This window comes from Eurytemora carolleeae, unplaced genomic scaffold (assembly GCF_000591075.1).
Source record: "Eurytemora carolleeae unplaced genomic scaffold, Eaff_2.0 scaffold717, whole genome shotgun sequence".
In the NCBI taxonomy this organism is placed as follows: domain Eukaryota; kingdom Metazoa; phylum Arthropoda; class Copepoda; order Calanoida; family Temoridae; genus Eurytemora; species Eurytemora carolleeae.
Genome location: NW_019396864.1, coordinates 66,982 through 86,238, shown reverse-complemented (window position 1 = coordinate 86,238; position 19,257 = coordinate 66,982). Strand labels below are relative to the sequence as shown.

At 32.5% G+C, this 19,257-nt stretch overlaps 1 protein-coding gene across 1 annotated transcript; it reads left to right on the top strand.

Annotated features, from left to right (window-relative positions):
• The first annotated feature begins 2,244 nt into the window (after nucleotides 1-2,244).
• Nucleotides 2,245-15,365, top strand: LOC111709521 (uncharacterized). Its single transcript, XM_023483211.1, has 10 exons — nucleotides 2,245-2,347; nucleotides 2,437-2,476; nucleotides 3,355-4,920; nucleotides 5,035-5,641; nucleotides 6,034-6,099; nucleotides 6,571-6,654; nucleotides 7,348-7,419; nucleotides 9,684-9,783; nucleotides 10,990-11,077; nucleotides 14,410-15,365. The coding sequence occupies exons 3-10, from the start codon at nucleotides 3,362-3,364 to the stop codon at nucleotides 14,459-14,461; spliced, it is 2,628 nt and encodes an 875-aa protein (XP_023338979.1). The 5' UTR covers nucleotides 2,245-2,347; nucleotides 2,437-2,476; nucleotides 3,355-3,361; the 3' UTR covers nucleotides 14,462-15,365.
• The last annotated feature ends 3,892 nt before the right edge of the window (nucleotides 15,366-19,257 follow it).

The window sequence follows — 19,257 nt, the reverse complement described above, 5'->3', positions numbered from 1 at the left end:
GATAGTAAATTTATCTGTCTAATTCTCTATATCAATCTAAATAAAGACACCTTGAGTCAAGTGTATCTAAAGATATAATTATTGAATACTTGAAACAGGTTTCTAGGCCTATTATTATTACATTCGGTTAATCTTTTAATCAAAGAAGGGTCGGACAGGGGAGGGGGGGTAGTGAGACTTATAAGGACTATGGAATAAGGAATAATAAAATTTTACAGAAAATTGAAAACTAGAGTTTTTATTTATTAATCATTCACAACTATACTTTACAGAGAATATAAAGAAATTTTACTTTGCCTTCTAAACATCCACAGAGTATATCATTATTAAGAATATTATTTCCAGATAAAATATTAGGTCACAATTTATCGGCTTTTGAGTCTGAAGGGCATCATTTTGAGGCCTGTTTTTAAACATCCGAAGTTTTTAGGCTATTTAATGGCTGAGATGTAAATCCTAATTTAAAATTGCATGCCAGACAAGTTTGCTACACATAGCAAAATTTTCACTCTGAGCTGAAAACTTTAGAATGGTGTATATCGAGATTAATGATTGATCCTCTCTTTTTCCTATTATTGAGACTAACTTTTTAAAAGAGATTTTTTTGTCCCCAGGACATGATCGGGTTGTTACGATCAAATCTCGGAATTTTTTGGTGTTTGGTGTTGTCTGGGTTGTAATCTGGCAGCACATTCATCCATCCACGCTTCATTCATTCTGAGAAGAGGGTTGACAAGATTCCAGTTGCCTAAGATTCTTCTTAGGCCTGAGAATATAGAGTGCAGGAATCCTTCTGATATACTGGAATGAGGCCCGGGTGCCGTACTGATAGGAAACATCACACTCATTGCTCCCTAACATCTGTAAGCCCGGATTGGATAACCCCAGGTACCTATAGCTGGCAACCATAGACTCTCCCTGCTTGTCCACCATTCCTCTCTTCATCGTCATTCACTTGGACCAATCCCACTTGAAGCTTCTTTCTTGTTGAGCAGAAAGCACGCACCCTTTCGCTGCGAGAGTTGTTGACAGCCGCCCCTCTGTCCTCCTACATCCGTCAGGTGGTCATAACTGCTAAACCAGATGTCGGCTTCAGATGTTTTTGAAACCACAGGTTTGTGTGGAGTACGGGAATCGAACCCGTGAACACCAGTCTGGACATCAATCCAGTAACTGGCTGTGGACAAGTGTGCTTAACTTCAGTGATCTAACGAGAACTGGTGTCACACACTCTCCACCCAACCCCACAATTCTTCACCCCACCCCACTAACTTAATCTTGTACCTGTATCCTGAAAAGTGTATAAAATTCAACCAATCAGACTCTGAAGCCGATACATTTGAAATTTTGCGCGGCATTTAAGACTATTTACAGAAATGGGAGGGACTATCTAATTTAGAAAACCCGGCTTTAGATTATTCTCTACTATATCCAAGAAAGAACGGTTTAAGAAGAAAATCAAAAGTGTGTCCATTGGATACTCAGATTAAGTAATTGGGATTAAGGATATCTCATTCTAAAGTTTTCAGCTCTGATTGAAAATGTTCACCAAAACGATTTTTCAAAACGATTTGTAGAATCGTTTTCCGTTTTCCGTATTGAAAAATCGTTTTGGTAACGATCTTCATCTTTGATCAGAGTAAAAATGTTGCTTTGTTTCATAAAAGGAAACTTGTCTAGCATCCAATATAAAAATAGAATTTACTTAAAACTTAAGAAATTAAAAAAAAAATTTAATATATTTTTTACTGAAAAGTAATTTTACTTTGGATTAGGTTGAAATACATCATATATTGTTCAGACAGAATACATATTTATAGAATCCTAAACTAAAGAATTAAGAACTAATCTAATTCTATAATACTGGTAATACTTGTAATACTGATTAGTCATTACCTAGCATACAGGGTGTCCCACATCATATTGAATTAAAAAATATAAATCGTATTCCATGAACTACGATGTTTAATGTAGATGCGTTTATTCAGTTTTTAAACTATCTTATTCATAAAGTAACTCAGTAGATATTTCCAAGAATTGAGTCTTTTCAAGAAACTAAAATTAGAAAATAAGAGTTTGAGGCCAAGACTCAATTACTTTGTTATATTATATTATGATGTTTAAAATAGTATTTTCTGTTTGTGTGTCCGATCATAACTCAAGAACCCGATTTGCTTAAGATTGTGATTGGGGAACTCGATAAAACAGCAGATATGTTCTCAGTTTGGTTTAAATTTTTTTTACAGATCACCAGGCTAAACGGGGTTCCCCATGTCTAGTCCAATATATTTGGGACACCCTGTATACCCTTGAAGGGATCAACCTTGTCCCAGGATTAAAGAGTTAGGTAAATGAAATAATTATATTTTAAATATATTATAATATTATTATTATAAATATATATTATTATTATATTTTAAATATATTATTTTTCAGATAAATGTTTAGATAACAGACAGCAGATTATTCACTTACAGTGAGCCCAACAAAAAAAATAGAAATATTTATTTCCCGAAAACTCTTGAATGTTGAATAATAATAAAGTGAAACCCATTAAACTGTGGAATAGGAAGACGACATTTACGCAAGCTTATAAGTTCTAAAGCAAACAGTTTATCAGTAGCTTGAAAATAACTTGTTACGTGAAATGGTTAAGTGTATACATTATACAATGTACACTGTACACTGTACTGCAGAATTCTTGTGTTTCATGTTCATTGAACTAACTTAAGTCGTCTTCATATTCTGCAGTGTTATAGGTCATATTTTATGTAGTTAAAGGACATAGCTTGGTTATTGGACTTCTAAAAGACATCGCATACGAACTATGAACTTCCAACATTTCAAAACTGTCTCCTGTAAAAGTTTTTATTTAATTTTTTAATATTTTTAATTTAGATGGAAAATATAATGGAAAAAAGAAAATGAATTAAAACGATTCTTTTTTTTAACTCAATGGTTTTTGGTTCGTTTGATTTTTGCATATATTTTAGATCAGAGTCAATATTATGTATAAGAAAAGTAAGGATAAACAATTTTTCCAATTTGTAAAAATTCTTAGATTTTTGTGGAACCTCTTAAAAATCCAAAAACCTTTAAAGTTTTTAAAAACTAACTAAGCTATGTCATATCACTATCTGTTTGATATACATTCAGATGCCAAAACTTTTTCAATCTTAAAATTCCTGAAGTCATTTATTATAATACACTTTTCAACAAATATAAAAAGTTTTTATAATTTAAAAAAAAGCAATAAGATATTCATTTGGGTATTATGCTCGTACATCTAGCATCATTGAATTCAAATTTATTATTTATGAAAACTAAATCTAAGATTTGTTGGACTTATTTTAGATCCAAGATGACGGTTTATATTAGGCAATGGTTCCTACTCGGGGTACTTATACAATATGGTTTACCAGCTGCCATTGATCAACAGTCAGCAGCACTCTCTGTGTCTAGAAGTCAGCTTCTTGACGCTATTGAAGCAGTACGGAGTGCAACCACAGAGGAAGAGTTCAGAACAGCAGAAGCAGCGCTGCTGGTAGCCATTGAAAATGATAAACTGATTTCAGATCCGGATTTACTTGCGGCATTAGCGCAGGAAAGAAGCGCGCGCAAAACAGCTGATTCTACATCTCTGGAGGAATCAACAACTGAGTTTTCTACAGAAGGAATGGCTGATGATCTTGTAGCGGCAATAGAAGCTATTCATCAGGCCCAGGAGGAGGGGACAGAGATAGACCTGAAGAGGGCTGAGGCTGCTCTTATGGCTGCTATCCAAGGGGATGGCTTGGTTGTAAATCCAGATCTATTTGATGCATTAGATGTGAAAAGACCAATACGAAATATCGGAAGTGAAAATTTGAACATGAAAACTTCAACTTGGATGGGTTCTGATTTAACAGAAATCAACTTTACAACAGCAAGTTATGAGGATGTTGAGATAACATCCAGGACAAACAGTTTTGACATCTCGAATATGATTAATATAAAAACCTCTCATATGGATTTGTCTGAAGTAATGGCTAAAGAGTTAGTCAACACCTCTACAGAATCCATAGAAGCAGTAGATGAGAACCATGAAACTGAACAGACAACAGATATCTTCCAAGAAGCCTTAGAGACAACTGCTTTCTCTTCAGAAGTTGCAGAAACAACTGCTAATTCCATTGAAGAGGAGAAAGTTGATAATTCCGAAGAATCAAGAACTTATTATCCTATAGTTGAAGAAACAACAAACATAAGTTCTGACAAGTCAACAACTTTTAGGCTTGATATTAAAGAAGATACTGATTCTTTAAACACAGCTAAGTTTGAAGAGTCTTTTGAAACAACAAACTCTCAAAGAATAGATGAAATGACAACTGAAACTTCCGCAATGACAACAAACCCACATGGCAGAAGTGAATTGACAACTGAAAAACATGAAGCTTCTGATATGACAACCGAAAATCATGAAGCTTCTGATATGACAACGGAAAATCATAAAGCTTCTGATATGACAATGGAAAATCTTAAAGCCTCTGATATGACAACCGAAAATCATAAAGCTTCTGATATGACAACTGAAAATCATAAAGCATCTGATATGATGACCAAAAATCATGAAGCTTCTGAAATGACAACCGAAAATCATAAAGCTTCTGATATGAACAACTCTCTAGAAATCAGTGAAATTATTGCAGAAATCCAAGAAACTACAATTGACCCTATTCCAGGTTCTGAGCCTTCAATAATTTTCCAAGAGGAAACAGAAAAAACAACCATTGACCCAATTGTTGCTAGGGAGGCACCAGAACTTCAAATCTTTCAGGAAGACCTGGACATAAACGAAACGGAAAAAGAAACAACTGCCTCCTCAATGAGTGAGACAACACAAACAGATGCCAAGGAAGTCAATGAAGATATCTTTGTAAGGTAAAAATTAATAACTATTATACTTAGATATTTTTAGCCCCTTTTACAGGCAATATTTTAACTCAGAAACCTCGTAAAAATCAATTTTAAAATTGATAAAAAAATATATTTTAGTGAAGTAGCAGATATCAACTGCAGTAATGAGAAGCGCAGATTTGATCCCTCAGGGATTATCACGGATCCTAGTTCAACAGAAGAAGCTGGTTCCTTTAATGAATATGATTATCCAGAAAGCAGAACTCCAGCACCAGCATTGGCTCAAGACTATTGGACCCCAAGCGTTGAGCAATCCTATGAATCGGAACAATCTCAATCAGAAAATGAGCTGAGCAAGTATAGTTCTGATTACCTTGATGAAATCCAAACTGCTTGGGAGCAAGAAGTCGTTCATGCTGAACTTGAAAACCATCAATCAACAGAGGAAATTATTGATTATGTTCCCGTGGATGTTTTCACTTTTCCAACCAAGACTCAGAACGTATTTGATGATTATGATGAAGAGGCAAGGATAGCTTCCTACCTGGAGATCAATGATGCTATTGCAGCGCTTAATGAATTGAGCAATTCCCAAATCCCTGCTGTCAACAACTCTGCTGAGAATGAAGAGGAGAACCTGGGATCTGAGGATATTGTTGATGTGATCCGGAACTTTATATCAGAACAAGATCCACTGTTAGAACTATTCCTATCCGTCTGCTTTGTTCATCCAAACTGTGTTCAGGTAATAGAAATAAAAGGGAATAAAAGACATATTATAATTTTTAACAGTAATCAATACCTAGAAAAATATCATAACCAAAGCTGTCAGTTTAAAGAGTGTAACAAAGATATTTGGAAAGTAATAGTCTTGAGAAGAGTGAATACAAAATTAAGAATACTGCTTAGGGTCCTTTATGAACAAACAATAAATTATGGTCTTTAAAAATAAAAACATAATGCCAAGGTCTAATAGATTTTTTTTTATTTTCTGCAATAATATTTTTGTGTGTTAAAGTAGAAAAATATTAATTGCTTAAACTTAAATATTTTATTATTGCTTTGCTTCGTTTTTGCTTTAGAACAAAAATACTGTATAGACTATTTTTTAAAAACGATTAAAACCCCTGTTTATAGTTGGAGACTCCATTGCCAGTATCTGAGCTGGGAGCAGAAGGAAGGGATATTCTCATTCAATTACAGGTTTAACTTAATCATTTTATTTGTGAATGGCTTGAATAACCAGTTTTTACCTTGGCTATAAAAGTCAACCCACTAAATCAAAAAATTTTATGCCAAGCTATAGAACATTCATGAAACCTGTATTTCTACCAACTTTCTGAGCTATGAAAATGAAAACTTTCCTTTTTCTTTTCCTCCTTTGTTTTGGAATATGGGGGGAAATATTCCCACAGCCCCTATTTTCGAAAGTTTTTAAAAGATTTCATCCTCGAAACACTTAATTGGGTATATTTTGTTGTCATAATTTATAAATAAAAAATGACTTACTTACTTACAAACAGATATTAATACTTTATAAAGATACTGAATTTAAAAAGGGCGTTTAAAAGCATTTGGCAGCTTTCAGTGCACACTGCACTTCTTAAAATATTTTTGTAGATTTTCTCTTGAAAACTGAGACGAATACAGAAAAAATCATATTGATTGATTAAGGAGAGGCGAAGTGAGTCTGCTCGACTATCATTGTTGAAGAAAATGGACTCCGTACATTTAAAAAACAAGCAGTACATGTTCCAGGTATAATCAAGCAGTACATGATCCAAGTAAAACCATAAAACCAAGCTGTACATGCTAAAGGTAAAATCAAGCAGTACATGTTCCAGGTAAAATCAAACAGTACATGATCCATGTAAAACCAAGCTGTACATGTTCCAAGTAAAATCAAGCAGTACTTGTTCCAGGTAAAACCAAGCAGTACATGTTCAAGGTAAAATCAAGCAGTACATGTTCAAGGTAAAATCAAGCAGTACATGATCCGGGTAAAATAAAGCAGTACATGATCCAGGTAATATCAAGCAGTACATGATCCGGGTAAAATAAAGCAGTACATGATCCAGGTAATATCAAGCAGTACATGATCCAGGTAATAAAGCAGTACATGATCCAGGTAATATCAAGCAGTACATGATCCAGGTAAAATCAAGCAGTTCATGTTTCAGATAATTTCAAACAGTACATGATCCATGTAAAATCAAGCAGTACATGTTTAAGGTAAAATCAAGCAGTTCATGTTTCAGATAATTTCATGCAGTATTAGGGACAAGAGGGAAATATTTTCATTTTTGCTTTAAACTCATCTTTTTAAAAACAGACTCTTTTTTGTGTCAATTAAACATTTTATTTTAGACATTAAATCAAAAAAAAATTCAAAGTGTGAACGTAAAATGTAAATTTTTTTCAAATACTTTTTAAAGAATAAATTATGCCTAGGTGATAGGTGAAGAAGTAGGGAGGAGGGGAGTTTCAATTGCAGCAACTAAAAATATTATAGATGCAGTAAAGGTAACATACAATATATTAGAATTAAAATATATGCATTATACATACATAAAATATACACGTTATTTGTAAGGAAGGTTGTATTAGATTGGATCTTCTAAGAACTTCCTTGCTGTTTGCCTTTTTTGGTCAAAATTCAATTTAAAAAAATTATATTTCCTCTTTTTTCTCTCAACAGTTTATATTAATTATCATTATAAAGTTGTATTTACATACAGGAAATTAAATAAATAAAATAAAAATGGAAGAAGTTGAAAAGAAAGATGGCTTTTAACCATCTTTATCTTTTAAAACATTTTTTTATGAAACCATAACATTAACAAAATGTTAGACATCCGAACTCAAATGCAATGTTGAAACATTAAAAGCTACAGTGTTGTTCTAAATAAGCCGGAATAATATGAATTGATTGATAACTTTAAAGTCGTCTTTGATCTTAAAAAAGCTTGCGGCATTCAACATCTAGGTAACTTGACTTAGAGGGACTGTAAAGGAAAAATGAAAGGGGGTATAGGCTGAAAGCTAATCACTTTAGCTCTTGATCGCGACCCATGAAAGTTTGATTTGATGTTCCTATCTCGAGTAATTGATGTAAAACTGTGTTAAAATTCTACGAAAATTCATATACAGGGTGTCCCAAAAAACATGGGAATTAAGTGACGAATTGTAAATCGTCTTTGCTATGAATTAGCATTGTAATACCTAATTTCAAAAACCATTATATTATTATGTCTGCTAGAGTTTATTTTATGAAAAGGGTAAAAGCCTGTAAAGATGTGTCTATAATGTCTCTGCAAGATGAACAGTGAAGACGGACAAGTTTTCTCTGTTTGTATAGTGCAATTTTCTTGTTTTACAAAGTACAGCCGTATGCAGTCAAAACATAAACAAACAAAATGTAAACATAGCAGACGAAACTCTTACAGATTAAAGCTTTCTCAGTTGGTATCACTACACTAAATCAAAGAATTATTTAAAAAGACGATATCGAATTCGTCACTGAATTCCCATGTGTTTTGGGACACCCTGTACGTAAAATTTAGAATATCTTAAACTTAAATCATGTGACCAGAACTATCACCAATAGCAGAGCAGTATACTGGTCACGTGTCTCCGCCTGTATCACGTGACCACTTCACTGCACGACCATTGGTGGAATTTCTGGTCAAGTAATACTGACGTATAAATAATATTATGAATAAAATCTATAAAAAATAGAAATAACAAATATAAAATTAGAATTGGAGTAAACTTAAGTTACAATTAGCTTTCTCCGGGATATCATCGTTTTCAGATTGGTTGCTTATTTGCTGAATTTGATCTATTTAAACCCACTACTTTTAAACAAAATTGTATATATATTAATTTTCGTATAAATTTGACACAGTTGTATATCAATTTCTCGAGAGAGGAACATCAAATATAACTTTCATGGGCCGCGATCGAGAGCTAAAGTGATTAGCTTTCAGCCTATACCCCCTTTCATTTTTCCTTTACAGTCCCTTTAAGCAATTTAGTTTCTCAGGGAACAATAATCCTGAGATTTTCAAAATGTGGTCTGCCAGTTTTTTGCTCTCAAAAATACCAGAGATATTAAAAATTTGGTTTAAATTTCAATTTATTAAATAAAATTATTAAAATGTCTCCTTCTGAACGAAATTATTCAAATCTCCGAAAATTATGAAAGCGCAAAAGTAGCAGACCAAATTTTGGAAATGGCAGGACTAGTGCTATTATGTGATATTTGTGTTATAAAAATATATTGCTAAAACAGGTTACCTATGTTGAATGCCGTAAATTATCTGTAAGGGTCAAAGTCAAAGATGACTTTGAAGTTATCAATCAATTCATGTTATTCTGGCTTATTTAGATCATCACTGTAGAAAATTACATAGATAAATGCGCACATGATTCTAAAATACATTGATAAACATCGGCCAGGGCCGTGACGTTACTTTTAATGCCAGAAATTATGTTGAAATCGTAAAAAAAAACACTAATGGAAATGTATTTGTTTGTATTCGGCATACAAAGTTTTAAAAATAAATGTCCATAACTGTATTATCATAACCATGCATTTTGCACTGAAAAGTTTTTGTTCTGTGAATCCCCCCCCCCACCCCTATTAGACATAGGTATTAACTATACAATATCCACCATTTATTATATTTGATTGTGCTTTTTGAGAAAAAGATGACATTCTCATTTTCCAATTATCTCTGAAAATGTGTTTGACTCTGTAAAATAATTCGAATTGTTTTCTCCAGGCTGTTTGGGAGTCTGTAAAGAAGGATCTTGATTACGTTGTATTCAGCATTCATGAGATATTCTCCTCTCAATTACCAACATCACCCGCCAGAAGAATAGGTACACTGAGAACCACACAAATGTTGACTTAAAAGGGACTAAAAGCGTAATTTTATATATATATATATATAGCAATGTCCAATTTATAATGTTACCCTTGATACCTTAATCTCATCAAAAATGTCGAAGATAACGTCGTTTTACTGACTCTAAGTGTTTTTTTTCTGCGAGTTTCTCCATTGCTTCTTACAAGCAAGAAATGCGCAAGTCACTTTCGTAGAAAACATGCAAATGAAAATTAAGATTTAGTAGAAACAAAAACTTTAGCGTATAGGAAGGAGGGTCACTTGAAATTACGCTTACAGTTCCTTTAAATAGTCTAATAAACAAGAAACACAGCAGTTGTGCAGTGTAAACTTATTTATTAAATAATTATTTAATAAGTTACTAGTATTTGCTTTGTAGCAATATCAAATACAGGTATTGCTTTAATGTCATTTTCATATTCCACGGTTTTCTGGTTCTTACTGTACTACACATAGATCCAGACTGCTATAAGAACTTGCATCAATTTTCAAGATTGGATTAACTTTGAAATGTCGCAAAGACTTGGCCTATAATTTTACTTCACTGCAACTCACATAACTTTTTGTTATATTTGCCCGATAGGATATATATATTTATAAATATATATAAATATATATATATATATATATATATATAACTGAGTTTTAGTAACTTTACTTATAGTAACAGTATTCAATCAAAAAACCATAAATTTTAAACTTTTTAAGGGAATTGTTGGTAAAATTCTGATATATATTTGAGTATTAGATACTTTTTTTTGGAAAGAACTGATTTTGCATTTATAATATGCAAAAGTGAAACAGTTTTACTTTTTTTTCTTTTTATAATTTGGGTATTGAACCATATTTCAAATGTAAAAGAATCAAACAAATTAAAAATATTTTTAAAGGTTTAAACCTTTTTAGAGGAGCACATATAATACAATTCCCATAGAATAAAGAATTTATCGGAAGAAAAAAATTTGGTCATAAAATGCTTAAAAATCTGATTTTTTAATCTGAAAATAAAAAAAACAGTACCAAAGATGTTAAATGCTCTCTCTCTGCAATGGTATTAATAAAGCTATTATTATAGATTTATTTCGTATACAAAGGTAAAATGGTACAATATTATAACAAAACAAATCAAAAATAAAGATAAAAACATAATGTTCAAAATTCATAAATTGTATATTTCTAGGTATTGCGCAGATAGCGGATATATTGCCGCGTATTCCTGAACATGTTCTAGTTCAGTACAAAGACGCAGCAGCACATGGATACTCCAGGTAAAACCATGGTGCGGGGGGGAAACTTCCCAGGTAAAAGGAAAACTATGGTTTACAGGGGGGGGGGGGATGAAATATGTAAAACATGTTGACATTCAAGACTCCACTAATTTTGACAAACATTAAAAATTGAATGCTGGATCGAAAAGTTAGCTTTTATTAAACTATGCGAAATATTGTTTCGAACAGAAGATATTGGCTTACACAATGTGTTCAATCATTTTGCTGCATTCAGTCGTATATTTTCTAAAATATGTGTGATGTCTAAAAGAATGCCAGATAAAAACTTTTGGAAGAAAATAGATTACAGAACTGCTTAACGTCAAATTAAAAATTTAATCAGGATGTTCTTCCTTCATTATTTAAAACTGCTGCTTGAAATTAACCATGTTGAAGCTTTATAGGACTACAAAAAAATATTTTAAATTTAAAGGTCAAACTAATAATTCAGGTCTGACAAAACTTCAAAGTCGTTCCGGCCTCATAAGTTAGTGGTTTATTCTTCATAAGATTGTGTAGATTTACTGGATTCTTCTTAAATCTGTATATATTAACTGGATTTTCCATAAATTTTCCATAACTGTGTAAAATTCCTGGCGGGGGCGTAAAAAATCATAAAATAACATGCTTCTAGTTCATGAACGACCACAACATGCTTCTAATTCATGAACGACCCTAACATGCTTCTAATTCATGAACGACCCTTAATTGTGCAACCTACGCCAAAACCAGTTATTTTGCAAATGAATACAAGGTATTAAGTGCCACCGATATTCTGCTTGTTTTGCTTTCTTGCAATCTGAGACTCACTCACAGTCACAATCTATTTCAAAATTAAATATAAATTATTTTTTGAACATTTTTGTAAGATTCTGTTAAAAATGAGAAATAAGTGAAAGCAACTTGCACAGGATAATTTGCTCATTAATTGTTTTAATAGTTTTCACATTTCGAACCCAAAACAAGAAGGTACGCAAGGGCGTATATGGGGGGGGGGGTTATAGCTTCATATTTAATTCCCTGCAAACATTTAGTCTCCGAAAAACCGATAGCGAACATATAAAGTCCAGAATTATTTTCCCGACAACTTCGCAATTGACACAAAAAGTCGGTAATAATGTTTGCAATAAGTTATTTTTGATGCATCTACGAGCCCCCCCCCCCCTCAGCATATTTCACCCCCCCCCTCATTTCAGCATGATCATGATTGTGGACTTTCTTTTATCAAATTTGGTCAATTAAGAAAAAAATACCAGAATTTTTCTTTTCAAATAGAGCTTCTAACTATTTTCTCGTCTTCGCCTTATAGAGTGGCAGTCATTCTTAATTTATCTTCTCAAATAACCTGTTTTTATGTTACTTCTCATGAGTATATTACAATACACATATATCATTTAAGGTAACACAAAACCTGCTTTATAGTAAGAAAAACAAGAAATATAATAAGGATTATATCGGACTGTTAGAACTTTTGCAGACTATAAGAGGAAAACAGAAAGCCCCTTACAGGCAAACAAGGACAGAGGGACTTCGATCAGAAGCACTTTTAATATTATGAATTATGGACTATTTATAGTCAAGTACTGCCAGGAACTATTTACTACTTAGGACTACGATTAAGGGACAATATAAATAGTGGACAAATATGACTTGTGGATGAATTACAAAAAACTGCTGTAGACTGTAATAGGGGACTTTATATACAAAGTGAATATGACTAAGCTAGGGACTAACAGACACTAAGAAATAAAGGAAAAGACACTAAAATAACAGATTTTCTTTGGCGCTTCGCGTACATGTTTAATTAATTTGCTCATGTCGTACATTTTAAAGCTGTTGATATTTTATTTGGTATATTATTAAGCACAGGGCATGAATTAAAAATGCTGTTTTCTATTCAAATTCTGAAAACCCCCCTCAGCCCATCAAAATCTTATTTCGCCCCCCCCCCCTCATAAAAGTGCTAGTTGCGCTGCTAGCACTATGTATTAAACTTACAGGTCTAATTTTTCTCTTAATGAGCTGGCCTTGAAAATTTGGAGAGGTATTCATAAGGGGGGGGGGGGGAGCAGACCCAAATAGCCACATCGGGACTCGGGATATGTTTGATACTTGATACCTGAATCAAGATGTTAAACATAGATTTATATTTAACAAAGAGGGATTGCATCTAAAGTCAAATAAATATCTTTAAATACGATTATAAACTTCAAACCTGTCCTGCTTGAAAAGGGTAGTATCAACATTTGTGTTTATGGGGGGGACTATAGAAGTAATTTCATTCAAGTAACCCTCCTTTTACAAAATGTCATGACACAGAATTGAATAAAATAATCTTGTTTTTCTTAACTTAAATGGATACTTTCACATTATGGTTTCTCTATAAATGCGGATTTATGCATCAGAGAATAAGATGGAAATGTCAGATTCTAATACTTTGCCAGATAAAAACGACAATATCGTCTTCTTTGTTTAATGACAACCAAAACCTTTATTTCGACCATCCAATGAAGGAAGTTTGACTTTGAAGCAAAAAAGGGCTAGATGTCGTCTTTTCAAGATTTAGGGGATTTTCGTTCACAATAACCCTGAGGAAGAAACCCAAAGGTGTTACGCGCATAAGCGTAGAACAGCTCTCTCTCTCTCTCTGTTTTGTAATTCAACGCAGAATGTGCGTAACTCCTTTGGGTGTCTACCTTAAAAAGACTACACCTAGTGTTCTATATGTGTTGTTATTAATCTATGGGATATAGGCAAATATCTTGGTTTTCAGAAAAAAGATTTAATACAATCTGCTAAGTTTATCTCTGAAATATAATCCTTTGTGGAAAACCTTAAATAATTAAATTACCTAGCAAACAAATTGTATTTTTCTTCCATTTCTTTTCTTTTAATGCTCCCAAAGGGAAACATAGGACAAAATAAAAATAAAACAAGTTACAATAAAAATAACAAGTTTAGAAAGAAACAATACTAAAGGGATCGCATAGACGTAATTTTTAAAGTGGCATATCCGATTCACAATGCTACCTTTTATCAAATCTTCATTTTAATGATAATTAGGTTGGTATCGTCGTATTTCGATCTTCAAAGATGTTAATTTCTGTAAATTAAGTTTATTCCGCAAGTCACTTTTAAGAGAAACCATGAATAAAAATTCATTTTTTTAGGAAAAAGCGAGAATATTTTTAACAATTTTGAAGAGTACCTTTATAAATCAAGGATACACGTCTACAAATGGAATGTCACTTGAAAGACTTGAAATATCGCCGGGAATCCCTTTCTTATCTCACGCATTTAAAGTAATAATTTTCTAATAATGTTGTTTTCAGGTACAGGGAATATGCCTCTTGGGACTCCTGGAAGAAATCCACGAGGCACTAGAGTTTATAATTACACGCGGCATTGAAATTGAACAGCTGATGCGTACCGCGGACCTTCTACATTCTGGTGTAGCGTGAAATTGTGTCCCCGTTGTATGTGATCCACCTAGTCCAGTAGTCCTATACCTTTTTGATCCAAATTTATTATCAGTTAATAACCTTTTTAACTGCTCTATAATCATACCCAACATAAAATATTATAGTTTTCGTCGCTCAACCCAACAATGAGAATACATGTATGGGCACACTAGGTGTCCCACTAAACAGGCCAGTGAGACACGACTTAATAAAGGTCATCTTTGAGCTTTGAAATGATCTACAAAATTATTGAATTAATAAACAAAAAATTCCTCTTGTCCTGACATCAATGTATGCCTCAAATTATCTCAAAGAGCAAAGTAGACATTCAAGTTGTCTATTAACTGTCATGTTTCGTTGGACACTCTTAATCTACAAAGAATATTTTTACCGTTCTTTTATTGGACACTGTGAAAGGCCAACGCTGATAATAAGATGTTAAAAGAATAAAATAATTGAACTGTTAAGTGATAAAAGTAAATGACAACTGTATTTAATGAAAATTGTGTTAGGTCTGTTCTGTTATTCTTGCACATTTTCTTATTTAATTCTTATATAATGCAAAAAAAAAATATTCAGGATTTTTTATGCGGGACATTATTTCACGCTACAATGGAGCTTCGGCGGGGAATCTATACATGAATAATTCGTTCTCCTCGATCCTTTCTATTCTGTACAACTTTACACCATGTACAACATACAGCTGTACATTTGAACAATTATACAATTAGAAATATACAATAATATTCTTTGCTCAGAACCAATCAAAATCTTGTAAATAAACGTATTACTTATTTATTTAAAATTTATGTATCTACTTGAATGAATATATTTCTTTATGGCAATAAATATGATTTAATATTTTACTTTTTAAGTATTGACTGTTAAAATTTAAATGGGCGCCAGAAAAAAGGTTATAAATGTTTTGGCTCTTCAAATTAAAGTCGTACCCTAGATCGTTGGCAGCCCTGTTTTCAACAGTGCTTAGGATCCATTTAAATTTGATGCGGATCCGGATCCTGGATCCCCATTGAAAAAAATGGATCCGGGTAATTTCTTTAAGATTTCCTGAATTCTTTTAACAAAAAATAATTTTATAATTTATTTCTTTTATTTTTTTCGCTTATTTAGCCTAAAACTTGATGAATCATTCAGAAATGAGGACATTTTAACTTCGGATTTGGGTTTTTAGGAGTAAAAAAGTTTTTTTTTGTAGTTTTTGGTTGATATTTTACCCCTTAGATCTGGATCCGTGGATTCGCATATTTTTGCGGATCCGGATCCAGGAAGCCAAAATCTTGCGGATCCGGATCCTAAGCACTGGTTTTCAAGGTAGTTTACGAGGTAAGTTGGTCTGAGATAGGAAAATATTCTGTATTTTTATGTATTCAATTCATTCAATCATTTAAAGCATTTTTTTAGCTGATAAGTGAGAATGGAAAATTTGCATGTTTGGTTTCTCTGTAAAAGGGACTTGCGGATTTTTTCTTGCAGAAATAGAATTCACCACTTCTTTAAATGTAAAAGCTATGATATCCTCCTTAGTGTTGTTCTGAAAGGAAGGAAGGAAGGAAAAGAAGTGACTGACAATTAGATAGAAGTTGAACTGAGAGTCCTGTATTAAGGAGTACATATTTAGGAATTATTTGATACCATGCAACAAATCAGGAACGTTTTTCGTCCTGGTTTTAAATAATGAAGAAATCGATCATTGAGAGCAAGCCTCCGGAACGGACCATCCCCGTAATTTTTATAGCGCGAATTTGCGCTTTTACTTAGCAATTATATGGAAGAATGTTTTATCACACAAATCCTAATAATATTCTCTAAAATACTGCACTCTCAGTTTATCCCCCATACCTAGCCAGTCACTCTCTTTAAACGGCACCGTTTGGATAAATCTTCTAGAACTCTAACTATAGTATTTATCTTGAATCAAGTTTTCTGTGAGAATTGTTGGATTTCTTTTCTTAACTCGAACACGTGTCTCAACCATAGAGAATAGAATACATATTAGAGGGGAATTTAAAGAATCTCTCGGTATGAATTTTTTCAGTCCCTTTTAGCCTGAAAGGGAGTTCAAAGTGTACAAATCATGTAAATGTTCACAAATTATATGCAGTAGAGTACATAAATACAGTATGTTACCTAGACTATTCATTTCAATTTTGAATTTTTTAAACTGTTAAATAAACTTTATAATGAATTAGGTAAATAAAAACATCATTTGATTTATAGTTATAACGGAAAATCATCGGTTGTAAAGTGGAAGGCATAGAGTCTATGTGAAATGATCATTGGTCAATTATGAAACCAGCCTATCTCAAAATTTGGTTTTCTTTTAACAATAATTTTAGATTTTCTGTAAAATGATATTCCAGGGCCCAAAAAGTTATATAGCATAAATATGTGAAGTACACCTGCAGTATGGAAACAGTACAACAAAATGGCAGTTTTACACTTTTTTCTAGTAAATTCCTCTCTAATATATATTCTATTCTCTATGGTCTCAACATGTTGTATTTCCGGTCCGGAAATGGAATTCTTGGTTGCAAATTTCCAACCATAGAAACATCAGACTTTCATTCATTTAAATCTTCTCTTTAAACCCTAGTTCAGATACAGGGAAGTACGGTATACCTAAAGTGAATAGATTAATAATCTCTGTCCTGTGTCTGGAAAAGTCCTGAAAACAGATCTTTGTAAAGAGAGTTTATCCCCTTTTTCGACTTTCATAATAAAGTTTCCAGAAAAAGTCCAAAGAGGGTCTCCTGAAATGGGGTAAAATGTTAAGATGTTTATGTAAAGTGGGACATAAAATCACGGAATAGGAAGACGACTGTTAAATTCAAATTGTGATTTTGAACAAACGAACATGAAGCACCACAATGTGCAGTAGTACACACTGACACATTTCATTTATAGTTGATCTTTTAAACTAAACCATTTGATTTTTAACAACTTCATACACACATAAGCTTGTTTAAATTCTACGTCTACATTACATAGTTTTACGGGTCTCACTGGTTTCTTTTTGAATTTTGGTAGCACATTCCATAAAATGTATCAGTACAATATATAAAGCCACTTTTAAAAAGACTTTTTTGAAGAAAAAAAATAATTATCATTTATTGTGACTTATAGTTTAAAACTAGAAAATAAATGACATAATTGACATCTGTGTTTTCGGATCTTTAATAGTTGTCTCTACTCTCTACTCCCTTCATATTAAACAACTTTAATTCAACTTTTCTAATTTATACTTTGTTCAAATGAATGATAAAAGTTAGGGACGTCACACACTCCTAGTTAATGATGATGGACTGCAAGGATATTAAACTTTAAGGAGAGGAGAAGGTGTTGTTAATAAAGGGGAAGAGCGTTCCAAACCGTGCTTATTGAGAAAACCAAATTAAAAGTGAATTCGATTTGATTTTTTAAAATCACTTTGATACCTTTTTTAGTAAAATTGTTTATGTTTAAAGATAAATCTTAATTAATACAAAATTATTGTTTTTCAGAAATATCTAATTTTTTTCAGCAAAAAAATTAAGAAAAAGGGAAATTTCTTGGATCGAATTCATTTTAGAATTTGCTTTCGTTGTATCTCCCTTTTCGCTTAAAAAACTTCTGAAGTTTTTATCATAAAATTTGTACTGCTGTAGCAAATCTGAGAGGCTCATGGCCCCCTCATATCATTTTTGTGTAAGCGATTTTAATTATTTTTCAAAATTATATGTATATATATATATGGTTTCATGGTTTCAACCTATTATAGTTTTTCATGTTGTGTGTAATTTTATAGGTATTTAGATCAGAGCAATCCATTTCTGTGGACAAAACTAATTTTTAAAAACATTGGTAAGAAGAAGAATGATATTAGAAATGAATCATTTTTCTAATGTTTGTTCAGGTTGTATATCAGGGTTTAGGTATTAGACCAGAGGAATTCATCTACGTCGAGTAAATCACAAGCATAGCATTCTGACCTATTATGTGGGTTATCCTACCAAATTCCAGGACATACCAGAAATCAACTTCAAATTGGTCAAATCTAGAAGTATGTAAAGAAAAGATTAAATATATGAGGCTGGTACAACTTGTAAATTGCAGATATTTAGATTAATAGCATGGAAACCCAGATTTTTTTTTTACCAAACAAAATTAATGAAAACTAGCCCGCGACAACATCTCGAAAATGAAATGACGTAAACCAAACAAAAAACGCAAATAAAATAAGAACTGTTAACAATTAATGTTTTTAACTTTTGTTACATGTAATTGTATATATATATGAAAAACTATGATAGGTTGAACCATAATTAGTAATTACCCTATGGCCAGCAGCGCGCCGATCAGAGTCCTGAAACTTAATTTTTTTTACCTAAGAAAGAGAATCGTTGTTTCTAGTACCCCAGAATCGACATACTAAATGCAAAACATATGACAGGATGACCCAGAAGGTGACTGATGGCTGCTAGATCAGAGTAGTCTTACAAAAGTTTTTACTAAGAAATGGATCTTTCTGCCAAATAACCTATAAATCGACATACAACATGCAAAATATGTGGGAAGATGACCCATAATGGAACTGCTGGTTACTAGCGCGCCGGTCAGAATGCTCCAATATTAAATTTGACCTCAGAAATGAATTCCTCGTGCCCAATAACCTATAAATCGGCATACAACATGTAAATATGTGGGAAGATGACCCATAAT